The sequence below is a fragment of the Melopsittacus undulatus genome, chromosome 1, assembly GCF_012275295.1.
Source record: "Melopsittacus undulatus isolate bMelUnd1 chromosome 1, bMelUnd1.mat.Z, whole genome shotgun sequence".
Lineage (NCBI taxonomy): Eukaryota > Metazoa > Chordata > Aves > Psittaciformes > Psittaculidae > Melopsittacus > Melopsittacus undulatus.
Window position 1 is genome coordinate 32757795 of NC_047527.1, and position 17996 is coordinate 32775790.

At 38.6% G+C, this 17996-nt stretch overlaps 1 protein-coding gene across 1 annotated transcript in view; it reads left to right on the plus strand.

The window, feature by feature from the left end:
- Nucleotides 1-254: 254 nt before the first annotated feature.
- UBE2W (ubiquitin conjugating enzyme E2 W) overlaps nt 255-17996 on the plus strand; it is a 32530-nt gene continuing 14788 nt past the window's right edge. Inside the window, exon 1 of the mRNA XM_005150809.2 lies at nt 255-329. Within this exon, the coding sequence (XP_005150866.1) occupies nt 315-329 (15 nt within the window). The 5' untranslated portion in view covers nt 255-314. The remainder of the gene's footprint in view (nt 330-17996) is intronic.

The window sequence follows — 17996 nt, forward strand, 5'->3', positions numbered from 1 at the left end:
GGGGGGTCAACCCGCTCCCTCCCGGCAGCGGCGCTGACGGCCAATGTCAACGCCCGCTCCACCGCGGAGACACAGGACTCCCTCCCCGCCGCCGGGCAAGCAGCCCACGGCCAGCGAGAGCCCCTCGCTGTGAGCAGCCAGCCGCCTCCCACGGCCCCAGCACGACCTCAGCTCACGGACAGCGCCCACCCGCGCACCGCTGTCCCCACAGCCCTGCCCCTGCGCATGCGCGGGCACGTGACCAGGGAGGGGACGGTCGCGCGGCGCTGCGTCTCCGTGGGTTCGGGCCGGCGGCGCAGAGGGGAGGATCCATCATGGCGTCCATGCAGGTGAGGAGGCTGCGGTGGAGCCGGGGCTGCGGTGCAGCTGGAGAAGCGTCGGGTCTGCGGGGACCCGGCGGCGGAGGTGGTGGTGGGAGTTCGGAGCCGGGGGGAGCTGTTCCTCCGGGCGTGTGTGTGGTGGTGCGCTCCGGAGACCGGTGCGGGCGGAGCAACTGCTGGGGCAACGGCTGAGGGGGGTCGGTTGCCCGGCGGCCCTGGAGCGGCAACGTGCATAGGGTGTCTGGCGGCCGCTCGGCGGAGCCGGGGAGGGCAGGGCAGGGCGAGGTGCGGAAGGGCTAGTGCAGCGCTGGGATGGAGGTGAGATTCCTGGGGCAGGTTGTGAGTGGCGAGGCCGAGCCGCGGCGGGTGGGGGTTGAGGAGGGAGCCGCAAGTGAGGGCGGGCGGGGCAGGATGGCGGGCGGGGAGTCGGGAGGGCGGCAGGGATCGAAGTACCTCGGGGGGAGGTCTGGCAGCGATGTCACCGCTCCTTGGGGAGGCGAGGGGAAGGTGACGGGATCCCTATCCCCCTAGGCAGGGTTTGCGGGGGGCTCGGCTGCTCTGGCTGCCCTGGGAGGTGGCGGCTCGGCCCCCTCCCTGGCCGCAGCGTAGTGGGGATGGGAGGGAGGTCAGGGACACCCGCCCGGTGCCACCGTGAGGACGGTGTCGAAGAATGTGACCAACAGCTCCATCTTCACAGGCGTTTCTGGGGATACGGAGCTGTAATCCTCGGGCACAGCGGGGCTGGGGACAGGAATGTCTCGTTCCAAAGCCTGTGTCCATGTTGGCTGTGGGTTCCTCGTTTCCGTAAAACGATATTGTAGTGTGGTGTCAGACCTGTGGACAAATAATGCCCGTTTTTACTTGGTTGGATAGGGTTCCTGTAGGTACAGTAGCATGAAACATCCTGCTGCTTGACAGGTATTTCCAGCTGAATTATTTATTCATACCTTCTCTGAAGGAGTTCTTAAATAGTAACTGCAGAAATTGCTCTGCAAGAATGGATCACTTTCGCTGTGTGCTGCTCTGAGTGGGTGGTGATTTATTATGACGGGGTAGGAGAAAAGATAGCTGGGTTTTATGGCAGTGGCCTTGTCTTTCCTGATTTCACCTGTAACTGCATTGCTTTTCCTCGATTTCTTGCAGTTTTCCATTTTTGTTTCTAGATCTGGATGGTCTAGCACTCCTGTTTGCTTTCTCAAACTGCTGCTTCTTTTATCTTTCTTGTTTTTGTTTTGGTGCAGTATAACACCTTTTTTGTCACTAGTAATGGAACAGCCCAGGAGGAGTGTACAAAATGAATTAAATTAGTTTGTCCTGAGAGCTTGGATTTAGCGTAGCTAAAAAAGAGTTAATGTGTCAGATCATTGAACTGCATGGGGTGAAAATTCTGCTCATGAAGTTTAGAAGCATAAAAAAACCCATGGTGTGTCTTCCTGAGTTATTGAAATGAAACAAGATCAAGTACTTGAACATACTGTACAGAATGTTCTTCATTTAGCTGTAGCTTAGACAGTCAGATCTGCCTTCCTTTTGTCAGCTCTATCTGGCAAATGCATTTTTGTAATGCTCTTCTAATGTTCAGCCTTTAACAAGCATAACTTCAAAATAGAGGGAATGATTTATTAAGTAGTATATTTTACAAAACGGTGAGAACTACAGGGAAATAGCAGTTGTGGAACTTGAAGCAGGCACTCTAGGACTTTTTAAACCTATGCTGTCTTGCTGTCTCTGGCCTAGTAAATGACCTTCTGCAGCTTGCTTCACCCTCGTTCCTATTGCTCCTTCTGTAAAGGGGAAATGTTGATTACAAATTAAATGAGGTTGTTTGGGATACATGAATGTCAAATGTTGCCTAAAAGAAAGAGGGTAGTACTCACTTCCTGAAAACACTGCCATGATAGGTCTGCTGTTGCAATTGCTTTCAGTTTAGAAACGCCAGCTGTAAGATAACACTTTTTTTTTTATTACTAGTGTTCTGATGTCTTTTGATGAGACATTCAAGGAAATTTAGGGCTTTTTTGTCTGTATGTTGCTAGTTTTAGAATGTTCTGGTGACTTTTTCCTGAGGTTATGAAACTACTGATTTAGTAATGTTTAGCAAATTGGAAAAAGAATTGTTGGGTGTTTGTTGGTGGTTTTGTTTTGTTTTTGTTTAATTACTATGGTTTTAATAGACAGGAAGTGTAAACGAAAAATTTAGTATTGAACTGTAAAATTAGTCAGCTTCTGAATAGTAGACACCTTTGCAGGTGAGCAAGGTTTTAAGGCTCTGAATTCTATTAATTAACAATTAAATCTTGAGCATGAAAAGCATTTACAAAGAAACTTTTGTGTACCATTTTAAATGTTTTTCAGTTCAGGATCATATAATTTATTATTCTCAGTATTAACATTTAATATGTAAGTTGCCTAACAGAAAAAGATGTCCTTTTTCTGATAATGTAGAGTGTTTTTACATACCCAGTGTTTAATTGAAACGTTTGTGATATCCATTGTAGTCTCTGACTACACCAGTAGTCTATCGCTGCGGTTTATGGCCGTGTTATTTATACTTCTGATAAGAATTATATATTGATACATTAAAGAAGTTTTAGTTACTTTTTAAACTCCTGTAATTGTATACAGCCATGTATGATGTCCTGGGTTAGTTACATCTTATTTTCACAGATCCACCAAAATTTCTCTGATGAACTTAAAGCTAGAGTTACCTGTTCAGCACGTTCTAAGTTAGCCTGCAAGGAAGGTTTTGAAACTGTGACAAATCACCTCTTTTTGCCAGTGGCACTGAACATCAGCCTAAAGAACTCCTTTGTTTCAGTTGATGGATGCATAGTGATTTGTAAAATTTGTGACTTTGAGCCTTTATGTGTATCATGTAAATTTATTGTCATCTTTGTGTGGATGTTCCTTAATGGCAGTTTTCTGTAATGCTTTTCTTCCAGAATAGTAGAAGCCAATGGTGATGTGATCTTCTGTTTTGTTTTCTGACCACAGTGTTGTCCAGAGTGGTGGCTAATTTGCTACTGCTGTATTGGTTTAAACGTGGTTTGCATAACTTTAAATAATGTTTGTTTTTCAAGTAAAAAAAATTAAAACCCCCAAACAAACCTTGAAGGAAAAGCATGTATTTCAAGGTTTTTCCCAGAACAACAAAAGCTTGTGCAACTTCTTCATGGAAAAAAAAAACCCATAAAAATAAACCCACAAAAACCAACCCAGCAGCCAAATAAAAACCAAAAAGAAAACACAACCCCAAAACAAACAAACAAAAAAACCCCACAAAAAACCCTGAAAACAGAAGCAAAACCCCAAACCCCAGAAATATTATGAAAAGTTTTAAGTAGTGTACAACAAGTGCATAGAATGGATTCGCTTTGGAAAATTTGGTATAACATCTTTAGTAATGTGAACTTGTAAAGCTACAGATAACATGGAAATGCAGCAAATGCTGAAGAAATAATAAGCAATAAACAGTTGCTCTCAGAACAGCTGGCGAAACAGCCTGCATTAAGAATAGAAGTGTGGGTAGAAAGTAGCACCAAGGAAGTTCAGTTGAAAATGCACAGAAAATACATCATTGCTGTACAGAGTGTTAGATAATTAAGGCCTTTCCCTCAACCCACAGAATGTCAGCTATTTGCATCTTAAAGACTGGAAGATTGACTTTATCTTTAATGCTGACATCTTAATTACCGCTGTTTTAGGTTTCCCCTCCTTTCAGTTTTAATACTAAATAACTTTAAACTGTAAATTATGATTTGACATCGTTAAACAGCTTTCACAAATACATCCATGGGAACAGGTTTATGTTTGTGTTTTATTACCCAGAATAACCTCATGTATTTTCTTTAAAATTAGGCACATGAGAGTTGTACATGTAGATATTTAAATCTGACTAAATAGAGCTACTGTAGTTAATGACACAACCAGCTTTAGTCGAGTGTAGAATGTCAGCTTTCACCATCCATTTGTGTAATCAGGATTTTATTTTTCTTTGCCCTTGAAAACTGCCTGTGGGTGGGCTGCCATCAAAATACATGCACACATCAAAATCAAGTGCTACTTGAGAAGTCTTGTTCCAGCAACAGGTTTTCTTTTTTAAATTAATGTCTAAACAGGCATTTAATGAAATAATTGTGCTAGGTGACAATGCAAAATTCATGTTACAGTTCAAGATCACCAGGACCTTTTATCACAAAACACAAGTAAGTAGCAGTGGAAAAGGTTCCCACAAGTTTCACCTGGTGGGGTAGGGGATGGGGAAAATGAGTTCAGGCCACTGACATCTCAAGAAAAATTACATATGCTTTTGGGTAAACTTACTTGGTTCTATTCTTTATCTGCTCTTGGGTCTATTTTTACCTGCCCTTCTAGACTTGGTGGTAGTTCTGTTTCCAGCTGTTTGTAGAGCAATTACTTATTGCTTTATCTTCAATACTGTCAACTTTTTTATTTAATAATTTGGGAATAAGTTTTTTCTTTATTTAATTTGGCAGCTTTGTCCAGGAAAAAATTCTAAACTATTTTTAATATATCTTCCAAAAAAAATGAACAAACCCAACCTTAAGAAAGGAAAGCTTTCAGTCAACTGAAACTTCAGTGATGATGCACATGTTCTGTACTGTGAAATGTCACAGTATGGGATGCTATTTGTGTTGTTAAAACAAAATATTTGAGAAATAAAAAGAAAATGAGTGGCTACTGTAACTATATAATAAATCCTGGGATATGAACACAATGAAATTATTGGTAATTAGTAACATCTTGAAGTATGTAGTGGTGCCGTTGGGAAAATAGTGTTGAAGATAAAACTTTCAGTAATTTTTTAAACTGAAAATGCAAGTACCATAATTGAGACCAGAATGGGTGGAGAGTAAAATACATTTCTTTTGTCCACTAAGAATTTGTTAGTCCTTTATGTAACCTTCAGTTATCAGTCTATACTGATATGTTGTGTATTAGCTTTGGCATATAGCCAAGTTAGATTAAAAGAAGATAAATGCAAAATATATGAGTATTTAACCAAAATGAGTTACTTCAATCTTGGTTTATTTTGGGTTTTGTTGTTGTTTTTGTTTTTTTGTTTTATAAACTTTAAATCAATTGAGTATCAGGTGAAATTTAAAATTGAAAAGTCTTTAAGTCAGTATAGCTTTAGGCCCTAAGAAGTCTCTCTTGCTTTTTTTTTTTTTTTTTAGTCTGCTTGCATAAATAGAATTTTGGGAAACACTTTGCTGTGCAGCAACTGCACAATTTTTGAGCTGGAATGGAAGAATTTACTTCTGAAAAAGAAGGAAGTGGTAGGCAGATTTATTGAAACCAGTGTCTCTGAGTATTATCATCAACCTTTCTTCCAAAGAGACCAACTATATAGCTAAAATATAAAAAAACCACGAATGCTTTCAAGCTGTCACATTGAATGTTGGTACCTTATAGATGTATTTATAATTTAAATCAAGAAAATAAAAGTATGGTTACTTATTGCAAAGAATAGTTATTCCATCTGATTGTTTGCTGAGAGTTTAGTGATGTACTTGTATTTGCTCTTAGGCCTAGCTATTTAGGCCTAGCTGTTCGAGCTCTGAGAATGGAAGAAGACAAAACAATAAATAGATTTGCAAAAGCCAGGGAATGTTGTCTTGTTAAGCTGCTCCCTTGAAAAGTTCTGTGAGTTTGTAATTAATAAGCTAAAGCAGTTTAGCCCAAACAATGTGTGAAACTCGGTGATCAAGCACTTTCTTTAATTGTTTGCTCAAATTCTACTGAGCTAAGGCTTTCAGACTAAAGGATCTTCACTCTAAATTATACAGGTATAATTTACCTGGTGAATACTCCCACAGATTCTGTGGTTAAATTACCCTTATTAAAATGAAAGAGAGAATGTGCAACTTCTGTTGAACTTAGCTGTAGTTATAGCTGTGGTCAACGAATACAAATGTGTTCAGTATTATTACTATGTCTCTTATGTAGCCTTGTTTTACAACCAACAGACAAGCTTTCCAGCAGCTTGCAGTCTGAAATTTCCACTGGGGCAGAGGGGAAGAGGACAGCAAAGGTCTCTTGCTCAGTACTTGGAGCCAGAAATTTTGTGCATCTTGCATTGTTTTGAAGAGTTTTTGTCTTTTGAAGGGAAGAACAGCTAATATTCATTGAATCCTGCATAGCTTAATTTATAAAAAAAAAAGCAAATAAAATAGAGAAGTTAAATAAAAAGAGCCAGTAAGCAACCTTTTGTGATAGAATGGGGGTCAGATAATGTGTCTTTTGCCTGCTTTTGGTAGTTGGGGGCTTTCAGAAGGTATTTTGGAGTCTTGACAGCCTTTGCAATATTTTTTCTTTGTTTTTCCTCTAAGGTCACCTTAATCACTGGAATTAGAAACAGGTATCAGTCCAGGGTGGCAGGCAAAGAAGGGAGAGAACCCCATCATTTGCCTTCCTGGGAGCAGTATCAATGTGTTAAAGGGCAGAAGTTAATGGTGGTAGAGCAGGAATTGTGAGACAGCTTCTCTTTTTATAATTAATGCTCTGATTGATGCTACTAGCTATTAATCCTTTCATACATAGTATTAAAAAATAATTGTTTCTCCTTGGGTGATTACAAATACAAAGTTGTTAATCTTTTTGTATTCAGCTTAATTAGAAATACTACTTGGATCAGCCCCAGGAAGACAATCCTGTATGTATGTCAATAAATGTTTACTAGAGTATAGGAAATATTGTCACTAAAAGTCTGCTGGAATAAAATGCTTAATAGAATTTGATGTTACTTGTTCACATAGATTTATGTATTTCTTTTTGATTAGAAATTGGTGGCCACTAGTGAGAAGGAACAAGGAAGCTGAATGGATTGAGTTTTCCTAAGTTAGGAATTCTCTCCCTGCCATATTTAGGGATACAGATCTGATGATGATTTAAATCTTATTATAGTTCGCATCTTCCAACATTTTGCCCCTTTTCTTTCCTAAGGGCTTTTTGTCAGAATGTAGCATTTTACCTTGGTCATCAGCCTTTTGAATGACTTCTAAAAGGATGAGAAATTCACAGGTGAATATATGGTTGCCCTCATTGTGCCAGCCCTTGCTATTGTCTTAAATTCCTTTCTTTAGCTGAAGCAGTTAAAATAAGGCCAGACTCTTGTCCTTTAAACATAAAATAATTTGTGTTTGATCTCTTAATACTGTGTGAGGTTTGTGCTTGGTGTTGGCACATCTGAAGACTCCGTTTATAAAGCAGATGACTAGCTGTTAGTCTTATTTTTTTTTATTAGTGGATTTCACTTAAATTTGCTTTAAAATGATAAGTTCATGCTAAAAAAAATTAGATTATCTGGCAAAAAGTTTTTCTGAAAGTGGAGTGTTTTGTGTGTGTGTGTGGTTTTTGGTTTGTCTTTAATTATACTGTAGTTCTGATTTCAAGTTGATCTTACCTCTTAATGAGTTTGTTAAGCTTATTAACACAGAAAAGGACTGTGTTGCTTCCAGTCAAATATCATAGAATATTTTGGAGCATATGAAGGAAGTATTCTGTTAGTGAAGCGAGAAATCAGCAATCCTTCCCCTCCAATGCCTAACCTAATGAAATTTTTAAATGCTCAGAAGAACAAAAGATGAGTGGTAGAAACTTATTGTAAGTAGCTAGTTAAAAGATTAATGTCTTGCCTTTTGGTTCTTTTATAAGGAGCGAAATGTACAAAATGCCTGTCATTCAGATCTTGAAGTATGGATTGGTCTGGGAAAATAACATTAGAACTGGGTTGCCAGATGTTAACATGTTTTATTAGGAATAAGGAGGAGGAGGAAATTAATCTGCTTCTGCATTCTCAGTACAGATTGAAAACCTGATATTCGGCCAAAAATAGATAAAACAGAAAAACAATTCTTCAAATCCTGGTATTTTTTTTTTTTTGGACAGAGTATTTTGTGAAGCTGTGTTGTTATGTGTACTGCTGAAGCTTTAATTGGGCACATCCAGACAATTACTTTTTTTCCTCCTCTGGGCCTTGATTAAAAGTTACCAGAAGAACTTTGATTAGGAAAAATTCACACAAGATTATGATAATCAGGTATGTGCATTGCTTGGGAGCTTCAGCCAGATTATTTCTCCTGAGTTGTAGGATATACTCTGCAGGGGCTTTCCTGAGTGACCTGATTCATTAGGAAACAGAGGAGTTTTTAATTTATTGGAACTTTCATCTCTCCTTTAGATTCTCTTGAGTAGCTTTTTTTCTTAAAATGTCACCATTTTTAATTTTGTTTCTCTTCAGTTTTTGAGCTTTTTGGTATTTAAAGGCAAGGTTAGGGAGCAGCATGCAATAAGTTTCAGCAATACTCAGACTGCTTAAAACATTTTTTCTGTAAAGGAGTTGTGTTTGAAACACAGGATTATTACTCAGTGTTTAGAATGTCATATTCTGGATTTGAGATACTTTTCAGTAGAAATGTGTGAATGGAAGAACCAAAATACTGAAAATAGAGTTGTTGGTGGTCTTACACTCTCAGGCTAGTAGGTTGTACTAGCAGACTAGCAACAGCTTTGCTTATGAATCAACATGGTGGTGTTGTAACAACAGTAGTGTTACAGCCTGTTAACAGCTCCTCCTGTTCTAGTACAAGGTTCCCGTTTGTCTCTTGCATGCAAAAACTTCTTCAAAACAGAAAAGATGTTTCTTTGTGAAACATTTTGGGATTTGAATGGGCAAGGAGGTGACAGCATATAGCTCATAAGTGAAATGTAAGTTATTTGCCATGACTGCTTCCTAATACTGATATTGTTTTTGTGCTGACAGAGTTTGTTGGCTATATCTTTGTTGGTTTATATCTTTGGGTGTGGAAGGGAATCATTGGTAGTTACAGAAGAAATATTGTTAGATGTCCCTGGGGTGCAGCTGCTTTACCGGCATAACATAGAAGAGTGGAGCCCCAGTGAGGTTAATTTTTAACTTTTAACTATATGTGAGTTAGTTTTTCTTCTTCTTTGATCTCCAAAACAGATTAAGATTTGACTTTACAGTATCTAAGAAGGCTTGGCCTTGGAAGGCTGCTCCCTTCTTACATCACAGCAACAAAGAGAAGGGAATGAAAGTGTACGGGAATAGAAAGATTCTAAGAGTATTCACGTGCAGATGTTTTGAGCACCCATACTTTCTAGTCTGTGAAGTTGCTATTCCGTCTTTCTTATATCCCCTGATACTACCTAACTGAGCAGTACTAGTGAAAGTCCCCTCCGCTCCAAGTGAAAAGGCCACTGCATTCCAGCTTAATCACCCGTCACAGCTTATTTTAGTGGTAAAAGAAGGTGTGGTGGAGCATTTCCTCCAACAGAAATGAAGGGAAGCTCTTTGCCCGTTTTTGACGTTTTGCTCTATTGGCAGGTTTCTGCTCAACTGTTAGAAAAAAATAGGTTTTCCCCAGCAGTTTTCTGACAGACTCATACCACTGCTCTTAATATATCCTGCCTTGTATTGAATCTCCTGGTGGTTTAATCAGCTCAGCGTTTCTTCCTTTCTTTCTAAAAAAAAAGTCTCTAAAATAAGACTTTCAAGTCTAAAGGGTTGTTCAACATAGGTTAAATATTCTACTAAGATGATGTATCGTTTATTTTACCCATTTAAGATATTACCCATTTTAAACACTGCACATTCTGTGCAGTTTCTTGAAACTACAGAAAGTGTAATATTCAAGAACTGTAAAGATATGACAGTTGAATATACTCATTGATCTTTCCTCAATTTCATTTTCTTTATAATTTCCCTTCATAAAGTTCGTAGTTTCAGTTCTGAGGTGATAGTAAGTCAGTAATATGGGCACATGGTCAAAGTTGATTGGATTATGGTGTTGATATATTACTGCTAATTAACAGCATCAGTGTAACAGCGTATGCATGCTTTGCCCACTGCAGTTATGAAGCATAGCACATTAATTGAAACAATATTCATTGACTGTCTTAGTTGTCCTCAGCTATATGTACATAATCCATACTTGATAGTGACTCTTACAACTAAGGGTGCTTTGCTTTTTCACTGTAGATATGTTTTTGTTTGCATATAACTTTGTTAAACTTTAACTCTCTAGGCTCTAGTTTTCTGAGGGAGCGACAAAGCTGATGTAAGAGTTTGACAGTGGGCTTAGAACTGCAAATAGACACCTGATATTGTGATACTCCTTTTTAAGGGCATTAAGAAAGGCATGTAAAAATTGCCTACAAGAGCCTGATAAGTTTTCATTGCAGGGGAGGAAAATACCTTTGACCTGCACCATTGCACCGTGAGGGATTGTGGTTAAAGTCTATCTGTTTGTCCATGGGTATGATACTTGGTTTTGGTAGAATTGGAAAATGATCCCTGGTTTTGGAGAATGTGATTGCCATATATGCTTTAGGAATATAGGTTATTGCCTTGTGAGGTACTCAACAGGGACAAAGAGACCAGTGAAATAATTTTGTATTTGTTAGAAAGCATTTATGTGATGTATAACATGTAACTCGGTGCACAGCAGCCCAACTATCTGATCATAGAAGATGCATTCTGAAATACTTATGTTGCCATCTTTCAAACCTCATCCTGTCCTAAATTGCTACCCTCTTCCCCTTTTCACATATTGCATCTTTCTGTATGCTTCTGCCCTGCTTTCTGCTTCTTTATATGATTCACCAGGAATCAACACAAGTGAGAATTCAGTGATGGCACTTGAGAACTTGTTACCACACCAGTTCCACAGGTGGCCAAGTAAGATGTGTGTCAGTTTGGAGAAGAAGTATGTATTTTTTCTTAGTAAAGGTGCTAGAAGCTATTGGCTTCAGAGATACGTTTAATTGGAACCATGACAGACATTGAGTGTTGGCTGTCAGGACTGAAATGTTAGAGGTTGTTGTGAACTGTCTGGGGGGCCAGCAGGAATTGTACTCCTTTGGCACCAGTTAATGTTTTTGCTCTTTGCTCCATATGCTCGGAGAAGTCTTAACGAGCTGGACACTTCAGAAAATCTGTGGAGGATAACCGAAGGGGTCGCACAAGTCCAGTTTGACAGAATTAGCAACGGCATACAAGCCATTGCTATGTCAGTCATGTCTCAACTACTGGCATAATTTCTCTTTTGGAATGGATGTTTGGATCAGTGTTAAACTGTGTTCTTTGATATCATCCGAGTCATCCTTTCCTGTAGAGGCATGTAAATCAAGTAATCTTGGTTTCAAAGACTTTCACTTTTTTGAAAATACTTGTGTAAACTACTGGTTATGTTACTACTTACTGCTTTTGCAGCTGCTTATTTCTTTAGTTGAAAGGCTGTGGTGTTATCCAGTCTTGGGTTTCTGATCTTCCTACTCTGGTGTTCTGTTTCCATCTAGATAGTGAATTGATGTTTCAAACTAAGATTGCCTGTGCATCCTTCATTTATCCCCCTTTACATAAATAACTCCATGATTGCAGTCCGTGTTTTCTTTTGCAGTCTCTTTAAATAGAAAGTGGACAAGCAGGAAGGGAGCTTCTGTATAAAATCTTATGTTGGGTTAGCAGAAATGTTGGAAAAATGGTCTTGTGATGTGAAAAGAAGGACTTCCAAGAGATTATCAGCGTATAGAAAACATCTGTTTGGAGGCTGTTGTGGGAGTGAGTAGCTGCACTAGCTTATATATTGGTTTAAAGGGGCTGGCTGAGAGGCTGAAAGCAACTTGAGTATGTAATGAAAAGAAAGGTATTCTTGATTTGTGATAAGAAAAAAAGCAAAACCAATAATGGTATTGACTTCAGATATCCATGTTGCAACATGGGCTGGAGATACGCAAATAAAGAAGGACTCCTGATTATAAATAGTGTTGAACAGATAAAAGTTTCCAAAAGAAAATACAAATTTACAGTGGCAACTTTCTCAATATGGAAAAAATTAAATAGGAATAATAGTAAAAGGCAGTATGGCTACAGGAGGAGCTTTTTTGTGACTTGAAGACTTTGTACAGAACAGAAAACACTGCTAAAGCTCAGTATGAAAGGAAGGGACTAGCATGTAAGAGTGAAATTTACCCACTGTTTTAAATTACCAGATTTCATTGACCTCACTTGGAGTATTATGTGCAGTTCTGGTGTCCTCAACATAAAAAGGACATGGTACTGTTAGAACAAGTCCAGAGGAGGGCCACGAGGATGATCAGGGGACTGGAGCACCTCCTGTATGAAGACAGGCTGAGAAAGTTGGGGCTGTTGAGCTTGGAGAAGAGAAGGCTGCGTGGAGACCTCATAGCAGCCTTCCAGTATCTGAAGGGGGCCTATAAAAATCCTGGGGATGGACTATTCATTAGGGACTGTCGTGATAGGACAAGGGGTAACAGGTTAAAACTTAAACAGGGGAAGTTTAGATTGGCTATAAGGAGGAAGTTCTTTACTGTGAGAGTGGTGAGGCACTGGAATGGGTTGCCCAAGGAAGTTGTGAATGCTCCATCATTGGTGGTGTTCAAGGTCAGGTTGGGCAGAGCCTTGGGTGACATGGTTTAGTGTGAGGTGGCCCTGCCCATGGCAGGGGGGTTGGAACTAGATGATCCTAAAGTCCTTTCCCACCCTAACTATTCTATGTTTCTATGAAAAGCATTAAGAAAGGTTTTTATAAATCACTAGAAAGATTAAGAAAGGGATGAGACTCTGAATAGAAAAGCAAAAAATGCATGACGCAGTTAAATGAAAAACAAATCATGCCAAATAGAAAGGACAGAGCTTAAATGTATATAAATAGCAATAGCAGCCTGAGCAAGAGAACAAAGTGACATGAGCTACTGTTGCAGGGTATGAATCTGGAAATTGCAGCAAAAATAGAAGTATGGCAGGGGTAGGAGGAAAGCATTGACAGCTGGAACAGTACTACTGCAAAATGCATTGTACTAGGAGGATAGAAATGAAGGGAACATTTGCAGGATAGTACTAATCATAGCAGTGCTGTAGATAAACAGTAATGTGTGTTTGAAAAAACATCACTTGAGTAAAAATGACTTTGTTTTGCCTTTTTTCTGTACTAGGTTTATGAATTTATAGTAGTCTTTCACTGTCTGGCTGAAACGTGAACAAAGGTCTTGGGAGTGCCTTTAGGTAGCTTGTTCTTGGAAATGTATTGTGACACTAGTCATCAGGTACCTTAGTGGAAATAATGCCACTGTGGCTAAATAATGTAGGTTTTTCTGGCTGGTGTAGCTGACTGGCTCTACATAGCTCCCTCTCCCCCCACCCCCCCCTCCCCCCAAGTCAGAAGATCAAGATGATCTGGTTAAATATCTTTTAAATCATATTATCTTAAAACCAGAATTACATTAGTCCTGCTGTTTTGATTTTAACTGAACAAAAGACTAAACAAAATGGTTCTGGAAATAGGGTACTTAAATAAACTTCTGTAATCTAAAGAAGTGAAATAAACTGAGGAGCTCAGGGAGATGAAGGAAGGTTGAAATTTCTTTAAGTGTAGGATGCTAAACCAGTATTGAAATCTTACCACAAGTAAGAAAAAGGAAGAGGAAGATGTTGCAGGAAGAGCCAGTGAAGGCAAAGGTAGTTGAGCTGGATGAAGAGCTCACCAGGAATATGAAAAGAGGCTGTAGACATACACTTTAGAAGAATTAATAAATAGGAGCAGCTTTCTTTGATGCCTGGAATTAGGAGAGAGAGTAGGAACTTATGGGAATGAATTTAAATTGGGTCATTTAGGAAGATACTAAACAATTTGATTTTTTTTTTTCCTAATTGTATACACTTTTAAGAATAAATAAAGTTTTACTTCTGAATGTTTGCTGAATGTTGTTTAGTATAACCTGAATGTGGATGTATAAGTTATCTGAGGAGGTACAGCACTTTGGGTATTTAGGAAACATTAAGTTATTTAATTATCTTGATAGTTAAGGAAGCATCCCTGGCAGCGTTCAAGGCCAGGTTGCATGGGCTTTGAGCAACCTGCTCTAGTGGAAGATGTCCTTGCCCATGGCAAAGGGGTTGGAGCTAGATAACGTCCAGGGTCCCTTCCAAGCCAAATCTTTCTGGGACAGATTCAGTATCTTTTAGACACTGGGTATTGTGTCAGTCACTAGGATTTTTCTGTGTGGGTTGGTTAGTTTTTTGGTTTGTTTTTTTTTTTTCTGTTGTGTTTAAGCATCTGAATCTGAGGGCTTTTTTTGACGTTGTTTTGAGTGAGTTTCCAGGTGATAAATGGTATTTTTATTCTTCTGCTGTCATGTGACAGGTTGGTTTCTGCAAATCACTGAACCAAATAGTTTCTGATACCTGTATGAAACAATAGATAATTAACTTGTGAATTCCTAGATAAAAAGTAGCCATAGTAGACTTTGGAAGAAGAATCACGCTGAACTGATGTGATTTACTCCTCTTACTGTGTGGTAACTATTGTGAAAGAGAAGCAGGAGCTGTATTCTGACTGGGCGAGTATCTTCTGTTTGTGTTAGTCTGACATTTGAATAAGTACAGAGGAAAAATGTGGTATAAAGCAGTCTTTATTGTTGTATCTCTTGTGTTTGTTTTATTAGTCGCAAAGACCACATCTCAAGGTATCATGGTTGTAGTTTGGTTGTAGTAAAATTACTCTAGTTTTGTCTGTATGTCTGAATGAGAGAGGGAGTTTGTTTCTGTCAAGCTGAGTGGACTTACCAGAGGGTATTTTGAGGGCAGTCTGCATTGGCTTGAAATAATTATGTGTTTAGTTGAGTAGATATTCTGGAAGGCTAAAAATAAGTTGAAATAAGTATAAGAATTCTCTGTCTATGAAGAATAAGAGAAATAATCTGACATAATTTATATAACCTGACTAGATCTCTTATTGTGAAGAAAATTCTTCCAGTTATAAAAGCAAGAGATAGTGATGTGGAAAATGTTAAAGGCTTTTAATGGCCAAGATATTTTAAGAATTATTGATCATGCTTGTGTTAGGAAGATGGAGTGGTGAATTCCCTGAGGTATCTTCCGAAGTTTTTAAGTGTCTACAAATAAGATAGTTAAAATCTTCTGAAAAGTGTTAATCCATTATACTTTGTCTTGCTATGTAAGTTGCTGCTAATTCTCAAGAGCTTTGTGTTGGAGAAAGTCTTCTGTATTCACGGCTGTCAAATACAAGGCAGGCTTTTCACCTTATGAAACTGTTCCTTTTCAAATGCTTAATTTCAGAAATTTACAGTTGCAGCGTGCCTTTTGTACGTAACGTGCGTGGGCTTGGTATATCAGAGTCATGTTTCCTGAAAAGTGCATAAATGACTTATCTTGAAGCTAGGAGTGCATGCTTCTGGATTTGTGCATGGTGGTATGGTAGTCTTTAGACTTAGTGTTACTCTGAGAGAATTAATGTTCTTTGTACCCCCTTTGGTTAGCTAGTACAAATATTGTTAAACACAAGAATTCACTTCAAGTTGTAGCATTTAAATTTGAGATGTTTTCTGAATTGCTGTGGTAACCAGGAGCTCAATTTCCTAATTAAACTCTATGAATCTGGTTTGCAAGAGCTTCATTTAAGAGCAGTTTTTTATTTTTTTTTTTTAATTTAAACTAGATTTGAGTCCTGATAATCCAGTTTTTATGTATTAATGAGACACAACATGAGACAGATTATTTTAAATCATGGTAAGGGGAAGAGGTTAAAAAAAAAATCTCCTTCATAATATCTTTGGAGAGTATCTTCCAAATTTTTCTAGGCTGTGTGTGCAGGCATGTAGCCTGCAACTCAAGGAAAGTGATTCTTTTGCTCTCTCTGGCACTTGAGATAACATCTGGAGTATTGTCTTTAGGGAGCCCTGGTACAAGAAAGATGTTAATGTGCAGGAGTAAGTCCAACAGATGCCCACCAAGATGGTACAGGGCTGTATTACATGCTGTACAAGCAGAAGCTGACTGGGTTACTTTAACCTTCAGAAGAGAAGGCAAAGGGAAGATTTTGCTGATGCCTGCAGCAGCCTCATGGGAGGATCTTGGGGAAAATGGAGCCACAGAGGGAAGACAAGGGGTAACAGACACAAACTAGAACATGAGATAGTTCAGTAGGGTATAAAAGAAATATTTTATATCTTGAGAATAGTCAGACACTGGAAAGCATTGACCAGAGAGTTTTTTTCTGAACATTAACCCCTCTCTTAAAACAATTTTCCAGTATTGGAATTAATTCTTGTTAATAGGCTGTGATGCATTCTGCAATTTGTTGCAATTGCTGTAGAGTATTCTAGAACATTTTCTGGAAAAGGTCTACAGGTAGCTCTTTGTTAATCTGTACAGAAGTAATTGAGCTGATGCTTGATAGAAGAAATCTTGATAATGTCTAGCAAAAGCCTACTGAAGATATCCAGCTATGTTGTTTGATAAAGTTTGATTAACTTGTATGGAATAGTAGAATGTTGTAAAATGGATAGTATATTTTATTATTCCAGTTGGAGAAAACCCAAATAAGCACTTGTATTCCCAAAAATACCACACCTTAAATGTGTATCTTTTGGTCCAGTAGAAGTAGTTATCTTTGTGTGAAGACTTTGACTTGCTTCTGTCTGAGGTGGCTACAATAATACTTACGAAATCTTTTATAAAGATTTATAAATCTTTTATAATGCTTATAGCATTTGCCCCCTTGAACGGTAAAGCAGTTTGAGTTCCTGTCATTATGGGGACAGGAGAAGTCTAGGAATTTATTATAAAATTATACTTCTGACCTTTAATTTCAAGGGAAGTTATCCAAGATGGTCACTGTGGCTGGAGAGAACAAAAAAGAGAAGGTTTGTGTCATCTCTAATAGCAGTTGTTGGTCTTCTGTCCTGATTGCCTGCAATTCTGGGGTGAAATCCCACATTTGGCATGTGTGTTTATGTAATTGCTTAAAAATTAAAGACTTAAAGTGTCTGTCTGGGGTCAGGGTAAGGATTTGAAAAACGGAAGCCCAAAACAAGTTTTCAGGGCTGCTTGATAGCGATAGAAGGTTATTTCAAAATGTAAACTCAATGTATAAGGACCTTTTCTTTAGGAGTTGTATGTCTGAATTTATTCAGACACACAGTAGTTCTATGTCAAAGATATGAGATCCTGAATCACTTCTGTGTTGACAAGTGAACACTTTGTTTTCCTCTGTGCATTTTTTTTTAAGTTCTACTAGGCACCAGAAAAATTGTTTGGAAAATCAGTCAGAAGCAGCTACAAGTGCATGATAAACCTAATTTAAAAAAATTGTATGTTGAGTCAACATTAGATATTAAACTCCCAAACCATGTATTTTTACTCTTCTTGAGTGTAAGGTCATTTTGAATAGTAAGATGATGGAAGTGGACCGGTAGATGGTAAATCTTAAAATTGTTGACAGGAAAAAGGAGAATAAGAAATGAAAAAGCCTTGAACTTTCTGTTATGTGGCTTGGAAATGACAAAATATATTGCATAACTATTTATATGCAAAAAAACCCACATTGAAAGCAGTGCCAATAGCAGTTCTTCACAGAGGCTACATTTCCCTTGCTCCAGAGGTTGTAAGAAACAGTTCTGGTAGTTGTGAGACAAGCAGCTGGTTGCAGTTACTGATCTATTCATGCCAAAATAGATAGGAACTATCTGAGCTATTTGTATTTCTAAATACTGTCACTCTGCATGTTCTAAGATGCAGTTACTATAAAGTTGTAATATAGTTTGTGTTCAAGTCGCGTAGTCTTCTTTAGCTTTGTATTCTGTCCTCTGGAA